This window comes from Myripristis murdjan, chromosome 15 (assembly GCF_902150065.1).
Source record: "Myripristis murdjan chromosome 15, fMyrMur1.1, whole genome shotgun sequence".
NCBI lineage: Eukaryota > Metazoa > Chordata > Actinopteri > Holocentriformes > Holocentridae > Myripristis > Myripristis murdjan.
The window spans coordinates 5,925,297-5,947,125 of record NC_043994.1 but is presented as its reverse complement, the minus strand read 5'-3'; the positions used below and the strand labels follow the sequence as shown (position 1 = coordinate 5,947,125).

Genomic DNA, 21,829 nt, shown 5'->3' with positions numbered 1-21,829 from the left:
AAGAACAAAAAAAAAATAAACATTTTGTCTCAGTACTTGGGTGCATCCTGACCAGTAATTGTGTTAACTCAGAGAATTTGTTTATTTCCAGTTTGTAGAGGAAATCCTGTCCTCTTCATTTTTTTCCCAATATATTCACAGACTATAATCATTGACCGCAATTCCAACTCATCTAAAGGCCTATTTTTGCCCTCTTTCCTGACTGGGCCAGGCTCTGCAGGGGTCACACAGTTAGGATTGAGTAATCATTGCATAAGCTCTTTGTCTTTGTGCCTCCCAGCTCAGAACAATTGTTGAAAACACGATTCTGATCGGCATGGCTTGATTTGTCCAGGCATTGTGTTTTGTATGAATTCCCAGAGAAAAAGAAAGGTTGAGAACAAATATGCTGACGATCAACCAGTACTCAAGATCTGATGTAAGATATAACTGGTCATTGTAAAATTGAGTGAAAGCTGTTAGGGAGTGGTGGCAAAAATGTTCTTATACATAAAAACTGCAACAAAAAAAAGTAAAGAAATACAACTAAAACAAATAGTATGTGTTAAAATTAAAATCCACCAAAAATTAAAGTGTAACTTCTGCTTTTAAAATAAAAAGAATATTAGCAGTAAGATATTTATATGTATTAAAATTCTGTAGAATTCAGTGTGAAAGTCGTGGGAAAATAAAAATAGTTGAAAAACCTGAGCAGATTTACTTGATTTCTTTCAAAAGCATGAGGAAAAGGGCAATCAGCAAATTAACAGGCAGCAATCTGAAAAATGGCAAGAAACTAGTAAAAAGTTACAAGAAATTACCAGTGTTTCTCTAAACATCACCAGAAAATCAGCAATGAAAATTAGTAAAACAAAGAGGCAAGAAAATTGTTTAGAATGATTAAAATTAGATGTTTAAAATGATCACAAATGATCACAAAATAGCCGAAAAGGACTTTATGTAAAGAAGCAGCTGCTACCTCCCAACAGCCTTTCATGTGTTATTACTTAAACATACCTGTGTCATCAGCTTATGGATTAACACTCTTATCTCAGCCATGAGATGAATTTTCATATTTCTGGCCCTCAGTGGTACACCTTCTCTCAGTTGTTTCTCAGTCTCCCACAAGACAGACTCTAATTCGCACTTCAGCCTCGGTGTGCTACTTCTTTATGTATGAGTTGGTTTTTGTGAGATTTTGTGAGCTAGCCACTAAAACTACTTGGTTAAGATTAGGGAAAAGTTTATTGTTATGGTTAGGGAAAGGTTTGTTGTAATGGTTAAGGTTAGGAAAAGGTCATGCTTCACTAGTATTAGGTAGCTAAACAAACACTGCTCTTGCTTGACCTGAGATTTAAACTGAGGTTGGCTTAATCAAGGTCATATTTACTGACCAATCCGCCACACCACCAGCGCTCTAATCAGGACTTTGTCGCTCCCTTAATATTACACCACAGTATTGTTATTTACAGGACCACTAGGAGCCGCGTGACTTAAAACAGAACTACAGCTTGTAATAATCTGCTGTACAAATGACCTATGGGGCCGTTTGTACAGCAATCTTCCCTATCTGTCAAATAACTTGTAGCACCGGATTATCTTTCATCATGTCAATCAGATGAAAGCAAAATCATGTATGAAAATTTTAAGACTACTTTCTACGTTGAATATTGGCCACAAAAAATGCTCTCTCTGTCTCTCTCTGTCTCCCTCTCTGTCTCTCTCTCTGCCTATCTTCCTCTCTCTGTGTATTTTAACATGGGAAACTAGGATGTTTGTTTACAGTGAGATTTGAGCTGCACTCGGGTCAACCCCTGTCGGAGCAGCATAATGTCCTGGGATTGGACCGGAACATAAACAAGCTGTCCCGGGATCAGCTTATTAGACAACTGTCTTGAGAACAGCTGAGGTCCCACAGGACAGACAGACATATAGATGGTCAGAGGGATGGATGGATGACAGTAGTTCTCAGTGGTCGCCCAGCAAGCTTTTCACGGACAGCAAAACGCAGGAAGTGGCCTCGTTCAAGAGCAGCCCTAACGAAACGTCCGCCACGTGATGTTATGGCATACATACATACATGCATACATTTTTCATGCAGGCGTCTATTCACTGTCAAAATGTTACCAGGAAGTCTGGAACAACTTGGAGTTTGGCAGCTTACTCATAGTGCAAATAAAATAATCAGGAGTGCTATATATGTGAGTAAATAGACAGACCTTATTAACATTTTCCAACCTTGTATGAGCAGTAAGAGGAAACAGAAATCACTTTGTTTAATTAGTACATGGCTACTGGTTATAAGGAGCTGGAGCCAAAAAGCCCTGCAGGTATAAACTGAGTCTCCAGTTCAACTGACTTGCATGTCTGTGGACTATGGGAGCAAAGACCCACCTGAGTGCTCCACACACACAACAGACCGGGGACCCTGCAAAAATATTATTATATAATGTAAAGAGTGTCACTGTTGTGGGTGGTCTACATGTTGGAGAGAGAGAGAGCGAGGGATAACAGGCTGAACTGTCCACACAAGCCAAATTCTGCACCACTCCCGAGTCAAGATTGACTTTTAATTTGATTTAGTTGTTGAAAAAAGGGATGGTCACAATAACCATTTTGTTCCAATTATAAACTACCATCCATCTTTTAATATTTTAATCTAGGCCAAGTCCATACTAATCTTGAGAAATCTGAAAACATCTGTTTTTTTGTTACATTGTTTTCTGTACACTTTTGTGTTTTCAAAAAGTTGTCCATGCACACCAAAAGCACTTAAGTTTCTTCAACAGGCATGCACAATAAGGCAGCCAATTAATGCCTTATTAAAGCAATTAATAAGGCAGTTAATTGCTTTAGTTTAAGATCACATGACTCTCATATATATCATACGTCATGAAACCCTTCATTTTCACACAACACAATGACATAATGCACACTTTTAATGTGGATGGAATGGCAGAATGGAGAAATAAAGTTTTCAGATTTCTCTAGATTAGTGTTGACATGTCTTAGTTATTATGTATTGGTTGAACCTACTGAGATCGTTTTTTTTTTTACCACCTCCACCCCGACCAGTCACTAAGAAGAAGACAGATGAGTAAAGAAGTCAAAAATTCAAACAGCTATCCTTGCTGCCACTTGTAGCTGCCAAAGCATGACAGTCAGTGCAGCTTTAATTTTTTTCATCAGTTTCAGGTGTATTGTACACATTCCATATGATTGAGCTCAAAGACAGACATGCACACAGTGGGAGACTCGTACAGCGATGACAGATTTTTCACTCAGCAACGAGGCTCCCTGTTCACTGCTGCTGGTGTGAATTCCACTGTCTGCCTGTGGAGCCATATTACTACCTGCTGTGATCCCAGCATGCCTGTGCATGTTTGTGTGTGTGTGTGTGTGTGTGTGTGTGTGTGTGTGTGTGTCTGTGTCTGTGTGTGTGTGTGTGTGTGTGTGTGTATGTCTGTGTTCACTACAATTATTCATTTGTCATCTTTCTGGATGAAAATGTTCGACCATGGGACAGAGAAAGTGCAGTATAATGAATCTATTAGAGTAATTATGTGGAGTCTATGAGACAATGTGTCTTTGAAAGGCTTTTCTTGTTTTTCAGCAGAGTGGAACACTGCTGACCAGCTTTACTCAATGTTCCTGCTCCCAAATTGAGGTGTGTGTGTGTGTGTGTGTGTGTGTGTGTGTGTGTGTGTGTGTGTGTGTGTCGGTGCACATTTTACATTATGCTTGATGATTAATCATAGACTGAATAAAGACTAAATTAGGACAATTGTGTTGATTGATAGAGCTCATCCCAATAGAAAGGCCATTGAGTGCATTTGGACGGCGCAGCACAAAAAGGCATTGTCACTGATACTGCTTGCCTGCAGTGACCACAAGTCTTAACACTATACTTATGCCTGTTATAAGTAAAGAAAAAAAGATAAATGACATGATAATTAGGGGTTATATATTAAAACCCTAACTCATTAAGGATTATCTGGCTTACAATGGAAGAGATACACAAAACATAATTAATCTGGGAATTCCTAAAAATAACCCTAACCCTGGGCTATTTTCATACATGTCAGACAGCCCAGCATACGAGATGCTGATCAGCTGATTTTTTTTTTTCTTCCAAAAACAAAAACAGCATTATTCAACTCAAGTAACAAGATTGTGGAAACTGTGGATTTGCCAAGCACATACCTACACAAAACTCTAGACTCTAGCTCATTGTTAGTGTTAACATTGCACCAGTGTTACTTACATGAAAATAATCAAAATACTTCTGCAGCACTAGACACTTTCCACAGCCATTTTGACATGAACAGCAGGGTAAACACAGGCATTACTAGTGAGTTACCAGGGTGGGGAATCGATAGAAGTCAAAAAACAAAACTGCAAATGATCATAATATCAAATTGCAACAAATGCATATGTACATACTTGATGGGCAGTGTTTTGGGTTAATATGACTCATGATATACTGTCTCTAGAAATGTATAATTCAAGTTTTTACCATGGCCTAGCTTTAAAAAAAAAAAAAAAAGCAAATAAAAATCACAATAAATTGTAATATTGAATCACAATACATGTAGAATTGCAACATGTTAGTATTGCAATACATATCGAGAAGGCCTCCAGGTATCATGATAGTAGAAAATCTGGAGATAAACATATCATCCCAGACTGATGTTTACCCTGCTATTTCATGTCAAAATGGCTGCCATGAAAAGTAAAGCAGTTCGCTTTACTTTTACCTCTCCCGAGTCGTATGTATTAACCGTGTATCAACACAGGAGGTTCATGATGTAAGTATAGGTCTATATAAGCTTTTGAACACATGTATTCAATTCATTCATATTACCTTTAGCTATTAGCCTGTAAATCGGTGCTAGCTGGGGACAGTTCTGCAGCAACTTGAACGAAACATTCAAATTGTGAAGACAAATAGGACTTCCCCTCGCTCCTGCATGATGTGAATGACCATCGTCCAGCCAATCAGAGGCAGATACTCACCATGGTGCAAAACACAGATACATGGGAGAGAGAACTTTTCAGAAAGTCTGCCTCCAACATGAATTGTTCAGCTCCAGAGGCTGGATGTAGACCCACCTTGGAAACCTGAATCAAGAGGAAGTTGATTAGCCTGAGACGCCTGTTCCTCCAATTTTACCTCCGCCATGTTTTCCTTACTCCCCACCTGAAAGAGACAAAAGACTCAGAGCCTTCTGGAACAAAGGCTCTCAGGATGCAGAAACTGCGTGCGTGTTAGTGTGTGCATGTGTGTGTGTGTGTGTGTGTGTGTGGGGGTGTGAGAGGGAGCGGGAGACAGCAGATGAATGCATGCGTCAGTGGTGTTTACTGGCAGGTCTCTGTGAAATGTGCACATGCGCATATGCCAAATGTGGATGACTATGTGTGTGCGTGTGCGTGCGTGTGTGTGTGTGTGCGTGCACGCATCTGTGTGTGTGCATGTGTGTGTGTGTGTGCCCTTGAAGTTTGGGTTCCAGTCTTGGCAGAGGAAGGAAGAAACACAAAAAAACATCAAGAGTCTGTATTTCTGTATTTTGGTTGATAAGCACACAGCAGCGAGGGCCAGTCGGGACACGCACAGGGAGCTTTCCACTCTGTGGCATCTGACTACCCTGCAATCACAAAAACACCCCGTCAGAGACAAAACAAGGAAAGGACGGCAAGCGTTTTCGCAACCAAACCGTTTTGGTTATTTTGTTACCTTTCCAAGACTATCGACGTCAGCCTGCCACATAGCAAACGTGATTAATTCTCCTGTTCTGATCATTTTGGGCTGTTGCTGGATATCACCGCCCTGATTATCTGCAATAACACCACACATTACAGAGAGAAAATTGAGGGAAAAGAAAGGAATTTGGCAGGCTTTGTATCGCCATGGGGTCTTATGGATCATTCCAACTTTTCTCCCTGCTTCAAGCACCACCACCTGCACACATTACAGTCGGGTCCCACCACAGTGGCCTAATTTTGCCCTGATTGGGCCCCTGTTGCAACGAATGACTGCATGTCCAAACCTCTGTGAAACTTAATCTTAGTCAAACACTACTTCAGGGTCCCTACACATTTTCCATTGCAAAATTCCAGACTTTTCCAGACCTACATTTCCCCACATATCAGTGTTTTTTTTTTTTTTTTCCAGACTATGTTTTAGGCATCGACCGATAATGATTTTTCAGTGCAGATACCGATTATTAGTGATCAATAATACCGATAGTCAAGCTTTACAGTGCTACAGTACAGCCTTGAATGAGCAAAATTTCATTACAAGAAAATGAAAAAGAAAAAGTACAAAAATACAAACAAGAACTTTTGTTTATAGTTATTACATTTCTCGATTTAAGCTTCAGATGAAATGAAGTAAAATGAAAAATTTAACCCGTCTGTCATTAAGGAAATGACAGGAAACAAAACTTTTGTTCAGCTGTCTTTCAGGTGGAGAGGCGGACCATCATGTAAATCAAAGTTATGACACAGATTATTGAACAATTCTTAATATCGGCCCTGATAATTGGCCAGGACAATTAATTGGTGGATTCCTGCTCTCTTTAACATCTCTGCTGCTACTGTCAGGTACATGTTTATTATGCATGTAAATGTTCGGCTGTTACATGTACCAGCAGGTGCACTGCAAAAACTCAAAATCTTACCAAGATTATTTGTCTTATTTCAAGTCAAAAATGTCTTATTACTAGTCAAAATATCTCATTACACTTAAAATAAGACATTATCACCTCAGAAGTAACTTGTTTTTAGACAATTGTCTCTTGTTTCAAGTGAAAATTTGCTTGAAACAAGTGAAAATTTGCTTGTTTCATTGGCAAAATTTGTTTCTTGTTTCTAGCTAATTTTCACTTATTTCAAGTGAATTTTCACTTTTTCCACTGGCAAATTTTTCCAATGGAACAAGCAAATTTTCACTTGTTTCAAGTGAATTTTCACTTGAAACAAGAGACAATTGTTTCAAAATACAAACAAGAACTTTTGTTTATCGTTATTACATTTCTCGATTTAAGCTTCAGATGAAATGAAGTAAAATGAAAAATTTAACCCGTCTGTCATTAAGGAAATGACAGGAAATGAGGTGATCATGTCTTATTTTAAGTGTAATGAGATATTTTGACTAGAAATAAGACATTTTTGACTTGAAATAAGACAAATAATCTTGGTAAGATTTTGCGGTTTTGCAGTGTGTGCCAGCAGCTACATCTCATATTGGCGTCATGTTGGTGAGATGATCAAAAAACAATGAGACACCGGGTGCTGGCTGTGATCACTGTGAAGATCATTGTGCTTTGTCCCTTTCATATGACTAATAACAGCTCATGATAGAGGTGTGTGATGATTTCACAACAGTTCGCAACTTGCTGTTTCCTCTGTTTTAGGATCCTTCTACCATCCTCTTCTATCCTCCCTACCGCTGGGGAAGCTGGGTATTTTCCTGTGATACAGCCTTGGACGGGACAGTCCCGCAAGTCCTACCTTTAATTTGGAATATGGAAAGGTGTTTGAATCACTCTGCCACACCCATGCAAAGGGAAACCTATTTCGCTGTCTGCACCAAACGTCAACAAAATCAAAATATGCGGTTTGTGTGATTCATTTTTGACTGTCATTTCTGAATTACATGTTTTAGAGGACAAAATACAAGCCGTAGTCTAGAAACACAAATATTTTTCTTTTATTCTTTCTTTCTTAAATTCTCTTCTCTTTTTCTGTATCTATCCAGACCTGGAAATGATCAAAATCCATATGTTTTCATACTTTTCCAGACAGTGTAGGAACCCTGCTGTTTAGTATCCATTATCCTTCCCTGTTTTTCTATGGGTGAACAATGGAAAAACCTATAATATCCTGACTGAGTGGGTGTATAATGGAGATTTCAGATAATGATTTGTGTACTTGGTGCACAACCTGATCTGTAATTGATGTGACTGATTATATGCGGTCTTCAAAAATCCAAAACATGAAACATCTGGGTGTGCTGTAAGATAAGAGACAGTAAGCCACTGTCAGTCATTCTGTCTGTGCCAGCCTGGGCCTGTTTGAGCCTATCTGTCTGTCTGTCCAGAGCTGGTAAGGATGTGCGTCAAAATCCCAAACAAAAACATCAAGCACAATAACAAAGGTGGAGTTAAAGCCTTGAAATGTGTTTTCCATGCGACAGGGAAGCGGGCCAGTTTCTTAATCACTGGCAATCAGTTTCGGAGCGAGGGGAAATACTTGCACTAAAGTTGCATTTCACTTTTGAAGGGCGTTGCCATTACTTAGGAGAGGTTGATATTTTGTTTTACTGTGATACTTGAAGTGTTATAAAGGTCAAAACATAATGCAGCTTATGTTAGTTTCCCATTTCTACACTCATAGCAGACCCAGATAATGTATTTGAAGCCAACTCATGATCACCTGGCAGCCTTGGTTATTTGCAATAAAAACACAAAAGCACAAATGCCCAAAATCCCCAACTTTGCAAGCATTTCTTCCAACATGCAGCATCGCTCTATCAAAAATTCTATTATCCACATTTGCCGTCTTAACCCATCAGTCAAGACTCACTCGTGTTTTGTTTCACTCACCCTTCCTGACACCTTGCAAGCCTGAAAACATTTTCTTGGCTTCCCATTTTGCTGAAACAGCGACAAAGACCATCTCAGGTGTTCCAGTGTTGGTGCAGATTCTTGTTTATGCCTGCATCAAAATGATGTTTTTTGGTGCCTTGGCTTGGAGTTTTGACAGTGATTTTAAACTCACACTCATGAATAATGAACTGGGCACAGCTGTGTGACCCGGCTGACTTTTCCTCCTTTTATGGCTGCTGCTCTGAGGTCTGTGGTTATTGGCAGTGGTTGGACGCAAGAAAATCGAGAATGGAGAGAAAACAACAGAACACATTGTTATGGAATGTTGTTCAATTAACAAGTCTGAAGCTGCTGAACTCTGTGGAGCTCATCACTCCTCTCTCCTCTGGCTGAAGATCCCTGCGCACACACACACACATACACACACACACACACACAGCAGAAACACACTCTTCCTCCCTCTCTCTTGACAGAGCAGCATGTTAATATGGATGAATGATGTGGAATGTGAAAAGTGCAGCTAAGCTTTGTGTAAAGAAAATGAGACAGCAGGATCTCAGCAGTAATCTCTCTCTCTCTCTCTCTCTCTCTCTCTCTCTCTCTCTCTCTCTCTCTCCCTCTCTCTCTCGCTCTCTCTCTCTGCAATCTTTCATTCTGGTGCTACATAGTATGCAAATCCAAACTCTGATTCCATTCCAGGCCTGGGTCATATAAGCAAAATCAAATTATCATGTTATCTTGACTGAATACCGCTCCCTTTAAGTATTTTACACACATGATATTTGATAAATAATCATTAGCAATGTTTTTAAGATAACCGGGAGGCGTCTACAACAGCTCCCTTTACTGTAATGCAGCTTTGAAAACCAGGAAAAGATGACACTTGTCAATTCATGATATTAGAATATGCAAAATCCCAGACAATATTTGGTACTACATTGATATATTACCCAGCCCTATTCATTTCGTGAGGAAAAAGCATACAATAAAATATCATTTTTGGCCATCAACACATCACAAATCACAATATGAAATACAAGAAAAATACAAACGGACAGATGAGAGGGTAAGATCAGTATGCTTTAATAAGATATCAGTGCAGAAACACAAACTTCTTATTGGGTTAAATTCCCCATACAGTAATAACAATAATAACAATATGATAATAAGGTCAATATGAATTTTTTTTTAGCATATTAAAAAAAATGCAGAATCAGCTAATGTAACTGTACTGTCTGACATCAAAATAGAAGAATACAAGAAGCTGAACATGGATCCCATTAGAAAAACAAACAAAACAAAAAAAAAACAAACCCCCCTTGTTACAGAGACAAGAGAAAATGCTGACATTGTCTTTAAAGAGGAAGTGCAATGAGTCGATCGACTCACATGGATTTTTGTGTGACTTTGTTTTGGCCCTTCAAGTGGCACAGCATCTAGCACAGCAGGACTGGTGATAAGCCTTCGACTATTTTTTTTTTTTTTTTTTTTTTTTGAAATCGACTTCCATCCAGCCAACTCGTCCCACATGCAAGAACACATTTTAGTTCAAATCACATCAGTTGCTGATCTGAGCGTCCACTCCTCACTGTGCATGGGCAGTTTGAGAACGTTATCTCTCTGGTTTCCAAGAGGCCCTTTAGCTCTGGGTTCACTCCATATTCCATTAGAAGTCAATGAGAAAAAATAATAATAAAAGTGCTAGATAAAAGTGTTTTGAAAGCGCTTTAAGGTGCTTTTCTAGAAACCCAATCTCATTAACTTTGGTTTCAAATACAGATAATTCAAGTGCAAAGTAAAAAAAAATATTCTGAACTCTAATGATGATTCAAATATATATAAAATATATATTTTATTTGCTGGATTTTACTTTAGCTTTAAATTAAAATATAAACATAGCTTGTCATGGGCCCCATGCAACAAAAAAAAAAAAAAAAAAAAAAAAAAAAAAAGTAATTTAAGTGTAAAATGTTATAACCAAAACAAAGGGAAAAAGAGAAATGGCTGACAAATTATGGGCCACTATGACACAGCACTGTTTTTGAGGCTAGAATCATTTATATTTTTGAAATATCAATGGATAAACTTCAAGTAACAATTTATTTCCCCAAGATACGTAGCATTTTAGTTGATGTTAAAATCATTTTTTCTTATACATTTTTTCTACAGTTAATAAGTAAAGCTATGAATTTCTATCGATAAAGAAGCTCCTTGGGGTTTTAATTCTTAGCATTAACAGTCAATGATCTCACCCTTCCTTTTCATACAGGGTTGTTTTCTTTCATGATATCTACACTCCCCTTTTAGGTGTGTGCTCATAAAGGTCTGATTTTGACTTTTTCATGAAAGCTGCCCCATTAGTTCATCTAAATAAACCTCATGTCAACGTGGGACAGTAGGTTTCTGGAGAGGTCTAACCATCTCTAGCTACGGCAACTGCGAGGAAACTCACACAGCCACGTCCTCATTGTTTGATGTCTATGAACAAATAAATATATGGATAGAAATTATACATGCTTTCATGTTACGTCCTTGTGTTTAATTATTCTTGGCCGTGGGGATGATTCAAAAGGAAATGTCCCACATGCCATTGGCTTTGGCACAGCAACAACTAGGAGCTACGGTTCTCATAGGGTGCTCTTTGGAGTTCACAGCAGATATGGCCCCTGTAACAGCAGAGGCCGATGATTTGCCTTTGTCACAATGGACTGCATGGTGACTGGATGGTGCAAGGTGAGAGAAAGGGGAGGTGGAGGGAAAGGGAAGTAGAGAAAGGGTTGGGACGAGAGGGAAATGGAGAGATGAGTGACGTGCTGAGCGGAGGAGAGGAGAGATGTGCGTCAGTGGGCAGGCTGAGCAGGATGTATCTCTCTTCATTGTGTCACTCAACTCAACATCACTTCCCTCTTCTCAGATCACATACGTGTTTACTGAGGTCCCTCCATCTATCCTCAGGCCCCCTCAGAAGTCTGGATGTGCCTCACACCTCTGTCCTCCTGTTCTCCATACAGGTGCCACACAGCTTTAGCAAATTCTATGCTCTTCGAAAGTCCAAATTTCTATCTTGTATCATTTGTAATAATAAATAGAATTGCTTTGATTTTGATCAAGACATGGCCCATCATCTGGTTTTTTTAATGTGAAAAATCAAAAATTCTAAGTGTACCACCCTTACTTAAGACCTTCAGTATCACCTGTATCTCTGACAGTATCAGTCCCTGAAAGTCCACAGGACATTTTTGGGAGATTTGTGCAGCACTGTGTCCGACCCATTGTTGTCTTGTAACCATGGAGCTGTCAAGCCACCATTACTCAAAACAGGATTCAGGCCATTTCGGCGAGTTATTTTCCGCAGCGGTTCCACAATGACAACAATAAACCTCGGACATCTGTGTTTACGCACAATGACCAGCTGCTTGGTGGCTTCGGCCAAAAGTGAGGCGCCGGTTTTGGTGGACGCCGCTGCCTTTCCCAGCGTGCAACCTCAGGGGAACTTTTACTGTGCAGTCAAATCTTTTTCAACCAACCCTAAAACCCACATGCAGCCTCATCAACAGACACAAAAGTTGATGAGCAGGGGGATCCATTTCCGTAAAAACCTTGCAGCATTTAACTCCGCTCTGACCTCTCCACTTGTCATCACCAGGGGGTTCTACACTGGGTTCTGGTAGAAACTAAAGGGGCGTCTATTTCCATTGCTCAACTGATGGCTCTACCGGGATCTAAGGGAATGTGTCAGAGGAGGCTTGACAGGGGCTATCAAAAGGATTTGGACTATATAACCTTGGGGATTATTACAGAAGCATCTTAATTCTGAAATCACGTCTACACTTTGGGGTTTCTGCCAGTTCAGACAGGACCGGATCCAAGCTAAAGTTTCTATTATCGGATAAATATCTGGGCTTACAACAACGTCTTGTTCTGTTCTTTTTTTCTGTGATTATGTCTTTGCCAATCAGCTCTGAGCAAACTCATGTGGCTCGACATTTTGTAGCAGGTTTAGTTGATTTTATGTATTTAACTGCTATGGTTGTCTATTGATGCAATGGGGATTGTTCTTATTTACCGCGCATCTGCAGCAACTCTGCTGAACCACAGGTGATGAGCTGGATCGACACAACCTGTCAGTCACTAGGCAGGAAGAAGTTCCCTCTTTGGTTGCCCCTGACAACGGGTTTTGGAGGGCGTCTACACAGAGTAATGATATGGAGTTACATGTAAGCCAAACACCAATGTGTGGATTTAGGATATTCTCCAGTAAAAGCAAAAGTGGATTTTACCATCTATTTTTTTTTTTTTTTTTTTTTTGTAAGATAGGATGGACACTCTAGCTTATGTTCTGTAATAATCCCCCAAAGTAGAAAATAGTCATCTACAGATTATGGGGAACACACTCTGTGCACTTGAAGGGCATACTTCAGGGTTGAATCTGTTTTGAGACAACCATAAGGTAAAAATAAGGCACATTATATCAGTTATAAATCAACTTTAAAGAGAATTTCAGCACAAACGTAAGGCAGAACGTCAATATACAGTGTTAGTGGATCCAAAAGACATAATAAATGTTGGTTCTAAAAATTAAGAACAGATACATTGTCTATGAAGCACCATTGCTTTATATATGCAATTGGAAAACTATGTGATTAAATTCTGCGGCAACTTTGCCATGTGTACAATATTCAAAATGCTACATGTCAAAAAAGTGAAACTTAGAAAACTGATATTCACTTTTCATCAGATTTTTTTTTTCTGTTGTTTTCTTTTTTGTTTTATCTTTTTAAAGCAAGAAAAAAAAAAAAAAAACAGTACTGGCCTGCCAAAAGATTCAATAGATATTTTAGAATAAAACTCTGGTGGGGAAAAAAAAAAAATGCCACAACAGCACAACAAAAGAGAACCAGCACTATAAGAGAGCTCTGCTTCCGCATAAGGAATCTGTTCCATGTGCATCTACAGGGTAGATAGGACAAAGTACCAGAACACATAAACACTAAAAACACTATCTTCAACATTATAGCTCTGTCTTTTAAATACATAACCTATATGTGTACAAAGCTCTATGATTCATACTCAAAAGTGGTCACCACACAAAGACATTTACCTTAGAAAGAGAAAGACAATGTGAGAGCGAGGCTGTGGGAGACATTTCAGAGAGGAAATAGAGAACAAGGGTGAGAACAAGTGAGTGTTTCCACTGAAGGCAGACAGGAGACTAATTCTGAAGGCATGATATTATCAACAGCGTTTTGAAGCATTTGAAACATGGGTCAAATTCCATTCACTTGTTTCAAAGAACCTAAACCATACTCCAAGTAGACTGTGAATTCTAAGCAATTTATCAGAACAGCTAATATAATTTGGCTTTCTGATATGGGCAGCCAATCTCCATCTTGGATTACAAGAAAACTGGCCTTGTCCTCAAAATAAGCAATGATACAAACATTCTGCTTCAAAGTCACTTCCAGGCTGCTGTGCTGCACCAAAACAAAAGTAGCCGTCCCTTCGTGCAGGGGCAGTAAGTATGGACGACAGACCTGTCCTACATTGTCTGCTACGTCCTGCCAAATTAAGGTATCATGTGCGATGTGTGAAGTCCAGGAAAGCCTATAATATGTAATCACACAAGCACATATACACCAAAAGCCAAATTCTTTGCAAGTGCTATTTGTTTGGCCAATAAAGCTGACTCTGATGCTGCATCTATTAGCATTAGCTCAGTGGATTGACTCCATTAATAAAGAATAAACCCTGTGGTAGCACAAACTATTTACCTGACCAAGACAGAGAGAGGGCAAGAGAGAGAAGCAGAGATTTTTAGATCAAACCAAAGCCACAAGACACAAGTAAGTGGAAAAGGCAAGACAAGACAGACTTTACAATGTCAAACTTACAGTAGGGTACATGTATTGCAATATATGTTTATTAGTGTGTCTATGAGAGAGAGACACAAAAATAGAAGAATTGGTAGGTAGGGCTACTGTATTAAGGCATAAGAAAATAAATGCAAAGAGAGAGACACAATATGGTTATTATAGGGTAAAGTGTCCCATTGATATGAATTAAAAAAATGTGGGGAGATCTGATGAAAGCAAATTATCTCATTACTAAATATCTAAAATAAAGATATAATGTGTATAATTTATGGCAATAAAGTTGACCCAAACACACCTAAAGCCATTGTTAACCAATTACATCGTGAAAGGCAGACAGGCAGGCGGGATGACCTGGGACTCATCCTGAATCAGTGTGCCGTGTCACTGGGCTATTTTCAAATAGCAATCAGATGAGGCTAGTGATGTAATGATTCAGGTGGGATGGATTCAGGCACGAAGAGGCAGAGTTAGGCTGATACTGTCTGTGCATGTGTGCGTGTGTGTGTGTGTGTGTGTGTGTGTGTGTGTGTGTGTGAGTGTGCCTGCATATAGCATATGCAGAAAAGGCTGAGGCTGGGTGAATAGGACAGGGGACTTGGACTGGGGCTTGGAAACAGGGCAAGAAAACAGCGCTAGGCCCAACTGCAGGTCAAATACAACAAGTGAAGGATCATTGCGTTCCTATTAGTGTACAGGTAGCACAGTCTCAGTCTACTTTTGTAGCCTTGCTCTCAAGAGCCAGAAGAGTCAGTTGTTAGAGTTAAGAGGGTGTGGGGCTGCGTGGAGGCCTCGATAGAGAGTGTGTGTGGGAGGAGATTGCTGGGTGTGAGTTTGTGTACTAGACAGCGCCTGGATAAGATGCAGGTTTGAGGTTTGAATGCCATGCCTGGCCATGGGTTCTCACCTTTATCTGACTGTGGCAGGAAGCAGACCTTGTAGGTGGAGAAATGATTGTAGATGTTTGGCACACGGCAGGGACAGTCTGGCTTTAAGGCAGGTTGTGTGTATGAATCCCATGGCACTAAGTGGCCTGGGCCTGACATCTCAGCGTGTTTGGGTGTGCAAGGACTAATGCCTAGTTCTGCAGCTAAGGATGTAGGCACAAAAGGGAGAGGAACGAGGGAAAGCTAAATAAGGCAGGCTGTGGGTTTGAATACCATTCCCTAGGTAGTTTGGCCTCAGGCGCTTTGAAAGGCCAGAGGTGCAAAAGTGAAGGTCCTGGCCGAGGCCTCGGGTTGTGGTCAGAGGTACAGGACAGGGTAAGTCTGGGACTATGGCTGAGTTTCATTCAGGTGCTCTAGGTGGCCTGGTCCAGGGCTCTCAGCAGGTCACTGCCCTGGAGGAGGTGCAGGTTGCCCTGCAGCGGGATGTTGACCTCACAGTCGTAGCGGGTCAACTCCGGCAGACAGTAGGACTCGAATGACGGGCCCAGCAGACGACTGGCTACACCTGGGCATAGACAGACAAACAGGTTCCATCAGTCAGCTAAATGACTTATGAGCAAACCAGAAATTCAAAATTGCATTCAATTACAAATAAAATGATTCCAACAGTAAAAGTGTTCACATGGTGCTGCCAGCTGATGTTCAAGGCAACTTGGCTTTAGACATTTTTTAATTGTACACATTAAAATCAGCTGGCACTGTAAACGCAGGCCAACTCACCCTCTGCCTTGTTGGAGGACAGCATGTTGTATTCTGTGTAGCTGCAGCTCTGCTGGGAGAAGGGCTTCTTATGCACACCACCTAACGCACTTCCTGGATACTGAGACTTCCTGTGTTGCTGCAGAAGGCTGAGACGTTGGGACCCGCTGCCTGGCATCAGTCTCCCCATTCCTGGCTCTGAGAGGACAGAGACACGGTGTGTGTGTGTGTGTGTGTGCGGAGTTTAAATGATGACGCAAATTCACTGTTTAACATAAAGTAAAGACAAAGACTTAACATTTATCTCTCTAAACAGGAAACTATTTATTGGGCCAGCATCATCATCACATCACATGATGAATTCTGACATCAATAAATAAATAAATAAATAAATGCATAGCTTAGGTCCACTTAATTGAGCTACTGTAAGGCTGACCGACTTTTAATGTGTATTTGTGTGAAATGTAAAAATGGGTTTCTATGTCTTTTGCCTATGCCTGTATCCTTGTTTTCGTCACATCTTGATGAAGGCACAAAGCCGAAACAACCCCCACGACCTGCACCTTATTTTTGGTGCGGATTTGCACATTTGGGGTTTTGTCCACATACTCACTGATTGCCACTGCCAGCGCTCTAACACCACCTCACCATAGCCCCATTGAATACGTGTTTCTTTATCAGTGCATTAATGCCAGAGCGTGTCGGAGAGAGAAAGAGTGTGAGGAAGTAGACAGCTAGTGTCAGCCGAGTGTCCATCTGTAATCACCATGGTAGCGTCAGGAAAGAGACATTTTTCCTGTGTGTGTGCGTGAGAGAGAGGGTCAGAGTTGGGAGCAAGGCAGATAAAGAGATAGCGGTGGAGAAGGGGTCGGGAGGGAGAGAAAGACTAGCTTGAGGCAACTAATAGAGTACTGCAATGGGGAGAAGTGGTTACAGGTGCAATCTATGCAGGATACAAAGGACTGATGCCTGCACACTGTTAAGCTCCCAATAAATCACTTTATTCTCTTTTTTGAGACAAGAGTGGTATGTTCCTATAAAGTTGTTGAACATCAAAGACAGCCGACAGCATATTGCAGGGAGGTGCAGGGATCTCAACACATCCATTGTTAGGAGAAGGAGCGGCTGAAGACTCTTGGTTGGCAGAAAAAAAATCCTTTGTGTATTCAGAAGAACTTCTGAAGAATGTTCTGAAGATCTGCAGAACTTCTGAAAGTCCACACGTGCATTAAATTCATTATAGTAAGTCACAGGAACAGAGGACAAATCTTTGCTGAGGGCCAAGAAGCTGGTGGATGAAAGACGCTTTCTGGAGAGGTCAGCAACATTTTGGGGCTTTGGGTTACAAAGTATCTTGTCCTGTAGCGATGGCTTTTTACCCCCGCTGCATTTCCGCTTTTTCTGGGTGGCTTGGCCTTGGTTGGCAGTTGTCTTCCACCTGAGATACAACAATCCTCTAAAAAAGGGGATGTGGATGCTGTGCTTTGTGTTTCCAAGTCAGTGTCAACAGATGTGGAATGGCCACTGTGGTCCCCTTAGGGCTGTTTGGCTCCTGTCTCATTTGGGACGGTCACACCTCCACACGTAAACCTGCTCCAGCCGATAGTCCTAATCTTTTTCTTTTTCACAGGCTTTTATTTCAAGTTCAAGTTATTCTTTATATTGTTCACATTCAGACAATAAATTGTTTATTCTGTCTTGGTTTGCATTGTCCTTACCCAGCTTTTCACGTGTTTTTTGTTTTTGACTGCAGACAGCTGCCAGTTGATCAGTCAGTTCTTACATGATCAAAACCATCAGATCAAATGAGCATTTGTTTGTAATTTCACACTGTTTTTCACAAAACGTGGGATTGTTCAGCCCAACTGTTGGTGCCTTCTGGATTCTCAATCCCTGAGATTTTCTCTGCTGTCACAGATAATCCCTCAAAGGTACTGCATGCATAAACAAACACAACTCTCTGTTGTACAGATCTTTCAGAAACCTTGTGGAGTCTGCTTTGACAAAAAAAAAAAAAAAAAAAGATGTAGAGAGGTCCTCAAGGAGAGATTCTTTTAGGCTGATTTTCTCATAGTCTGCCTTGATGAATTCAAAAGTGTTGCTGGTCGCCATCTTGCAGTTCATGCAACAGAAAACAAACTTTTCTTCAGTCTTCAGAGAGAACCGCAGCACCAAAAAAAGCAAAACTCCAGGAGAGGGATCAAGTGTGCGCACATCCAGGCATATTATTCAGGTGCAAGACAAAAGAATGTTCCATGCAGGGTACAGAGTAGTGGAGGCTAAACACATACACACACAAGTTAAAACGGGGTGTGAGCATAAGTGGGGTGATATTTTCCAAATGGGTGGCTCAGTGAAAAACTATTTTGGCATTGCTTTAAGGTTTGCAGCCTCTTGTGGGAAGCTGCACATGCTGTATGGAGTCATTTCGTTGCCATTTCTTTCTTTTTTTTTGCCTTTTTTGGAAGTATAAAAGGTGCTGCCCATTGACTTTGGCTGTTTCCGAGAAGGCTGCACACACAAATACACTGAGATCATACCTGCAAGTGAGCCTGCACTGAGGGAGCGATCCATGGTGGCACAACCATCACCTCTCATCTTCTTCCATATAATTTCTGATGGCTTACTTTCACCCTAATGCACACATTCACACACAGTTAAACACTTTGACAGGGGAGATTAAGGACTGATCTCATCATTCTCACGTTTTAAGGTCTGACTATGAATGAATTTTACTCTATAGTTTCAATTCACAAATATTTTTATCTTTCAGAGAGACACTTCAGATAAGACTCACCACTGCCATTTGGGTGAAGGAGCGTTTGATACTGTTGGCCATGGCCACCCTGGCTGGGCTCATGTCTCTGTAGGCTTGTAGAAAATTCTCCATGGATCTGCACATGCACAGACCAACACCACAAGGTTTAGGGTCAAACTTAAAACTTTTTTTTTTTTTTTTACTGAACATGCCTTTAGAAGTGTTGGCAGTGTGTATAGCCAGATAACGACAAAGCGCTTCTTTTCTATTTCATTTAACTTTTTTTAGTTACCATGCTTTATTTATTTCTGGCTATGTGTTCATTACTGCCCACATGTATATCTCACTTGAATACAAGTGAAACAAAAGCATACATTTAGAATGTCTGCCCAGGGCAAATTATAATAGTTGGTTATTAAACTGTAAAACATTTTTTCACCGCTATGTCATTTCACCTCTGTTTCTGCATATGATTTGGCATGTTCTGTTGGCAGGACGGGCGCTCCTCTCCTGACAAAGACTCCATCAGGTATGCCTTGCTTGCCCGTTGCTGTTGCTCGTAGGTTAACAGAGGGTCCGGAGGCCAGTGGAGATTCTGCCTGCCACCCATGGAGGACAGAGGGGTGCTGGCTGGGGCCTGGTATGGAGGATTCTGTCCCGACATGTAAGACACAGCTCGGGAGTCCACAGAGCCCTGGCTGGGGTCACTCTTCTTGCCCGGAGCCCAGGGCGCAGTCATCTGGGGCTGGTAGTGCCCCTGTGGGTGTGGAGGGGAGGACAGGGGCTGGAAGAGGCTGGCGATGTTGCTGAAGCTGCGCTGGGTGGCTGGGTGGTGGGAGGTGAGGTTGTGCCCTCCCAGGGATCCCGCTGCCCCTGCTTCCATTGGCTCTGGCTCAGGGATGATGGGATTGAGCTGGAAGTCCTCTCCGTCCATGGGGATGTAGGGAGCCAAGGTCTCCAGGTCCAAGTCACTCAAGTCCGTCTGGGAGAGGGGAAACGGGACAGGGTTTACTAAAACTGAAAATGCATATGTTTATGACATTATGCTGCTTATGCCTCCCTCGATGGCTGTTGCACAGGATGTTGTTTTGACTTTATAATAATCCACACAGAGCCTGCGACAGCACAATCACTGCATTATTAGTGTACAAGTGTGTAAAAAAGTGAACAATTATTAATTGGTAGTCCAACCCATGCTTAAAGGGGCAGTCTGCCCAAAACACAACTACCGAACATCAGCAACCTAAATCTATCCAAGTGACTGTGTACTCCTTCATGGTGGATGGCTACAGTTTGCTGGTGTTCTTCAGCAGGAAATAGTTCTCAGTGAAATAATCCCCCCCCCCATGGGCTTTGGATTTTTGGATTTCACTATTTTTGGAAAAACCTGTTACCGTTGAGGTTTGTCCATGTACATATTTTACATTTTGACAGTTGTTGCTCCACATATGAATACCCATCCAGCCCTATGGTCTCGGGGTGACACAAGAAAGGGAAGGTCCTTACAGAAAGTAAACTGTAGCCTGGATGGATAGAATGGAGTGAGGTAAGAGGGAAAAATGTCTTTTTTTTTTTTTGTATTTTAGATGAATTTCCTTATTGAATGAGAGGGAGTGTGCTGATGGAAGGTCTCTCGTTCAACTGGAACTTCACGTTCAACTTCATGTTTGCACTGAAAATCTTGATAGAATACTTAAAGTATACGGTATAAAAGAGACTATTTTCATCAGTAAAATATGGCAACATGACTAAAATGCTGTAAGTCAGTTGTAACTTAAGCAACACAGGTGAAGAGATAACCCTGCTGACTGGGAACAAGCAGTTGTATATTTAATACACGAATCATTACAACCAAATGCTTACAAAGATGCATTGCTCTCCAACTTGCAGCTGTAATGGTTTAATAAATTAATGGACTGCTTGATAAGTTACACAAATATTTAAAAAAAAAAATGTTTTTCAGCACCGTGAAATTCTTTCCAGTGTTTGAGTTAGCAAACGGTTTCCCTGAGGAGGAAAAAGGAAAAAGCTTGCCAAGTTTCAAGTCAAATTTAATATCCGAAGGGCCTCAGGAGATCGTCACATTAATCAGCTGTTGGTGGAGAGGAGCTTTTTGCATGAGCGAATTTAGAGATGATGAAAAACCTGGTGAAATATTGTTGTGTGACCTCAGTTATTTAATGGATTTAAAGATGGGACTGATAATTTAGATCACACACACACACACACACACACACACATATGCACACTAACCTCAGTGTTTGCAGGGCTGTTGGTGCCCTCTGTGTCCAGGGCAAACAGTTTCTCGGTGAGCTCCACCTTTAGGTCGCTCTCCACTGAGCTGTAGTAGTCACCTGGGCTACTGGGCTGTATGGAGGGAGGAGGGAGGGAAGGTGCGAGTGTGCATGTGTGTGTGGGGAGGCAACAGAAATCGAGGTAAGGATGGAGAGAAGAATGAAAGGAGGGAGAGGGAGGATATGGGAAAAACAAATGACGGGGAAATGGACAGATTGATGGAGTGAGAATGATGAAGGGTGCAAGAAATAGAAAAGAGAGAAAAGGAAAGAGAGGACAAGAGGGAGATGGAAGGGAGGGTGTAGAAAAAAGATATATGGGAGGGTAAAATAGGAAAAGGAAGGTGATGGGACAGAGGTGGGAAAGAAGCAAAGGGAGGGGCAGAGGTGTGGAGGCGTGGAAGGAGAAACAGGCAGAGAGGAACAGTAGAGTGCAGGAAGAGAGGGATGACAGACGGAGAAAGAATAATGAGAAACAAGAATTGTATTCGTGCAGGAACAGAGAAAGAGAGAGAGGGAGAGAGAGAGAGAGAGAGAGAATGAGGGAAAGAGAGAGCGAGATTAGTTATGACAAAGGCGCCATTCACTGCTATGGGACTGTCTGCTTCTTCCAAATATCCACCCCCTCTATTCTCACACACACTGCCCACTGTTGGTGCCCTAGAACTACCCC

General features: G+C 41.1%; 1 protein-coding gene across 1 annotated transcript in view; it reads right to left on the bottom strand.

The window, feature by feature from the left end:
* Positions 1-11,724: 11,724 nt before the first annotated feature.
* epas1b (endothelial PAS domain protein 1b) overlaps positions 11,725-21,829 on the bottom strand; it is a 58,188-nt gene continuing 48,083 nt past the window's right edge. Inside the window, exons 11-16 of the mRNA XM_030070590.1 lie at positions 21,116-21,229; positions 19,318-19,844; positions 18,902-18,998; positions 18,645-18,738; positions 16,126-16,302; positions 11,725-15,910 (exon numbers count right to left, since the gene is read on the bottom strand). Coding sequence (XP_029926450.1) covers positions 15,759-15,910; positions 16,126-16,302; positions 18,645-18,738; positions 18,902-18,998; positions 19,318-19,844; positions 21,116-21,229 — 1,161 coding nt within the window. The 3' untranslated portion in view covers positions 11,725-15,758. The remainder of the gene's footprint in view (positions 15,911-16,125; positions 16,303-18,644; positions 18,739-18,901; positions 18,999-19,317; positions 19,845-21,115; positions 21,230-21,829) is intronic.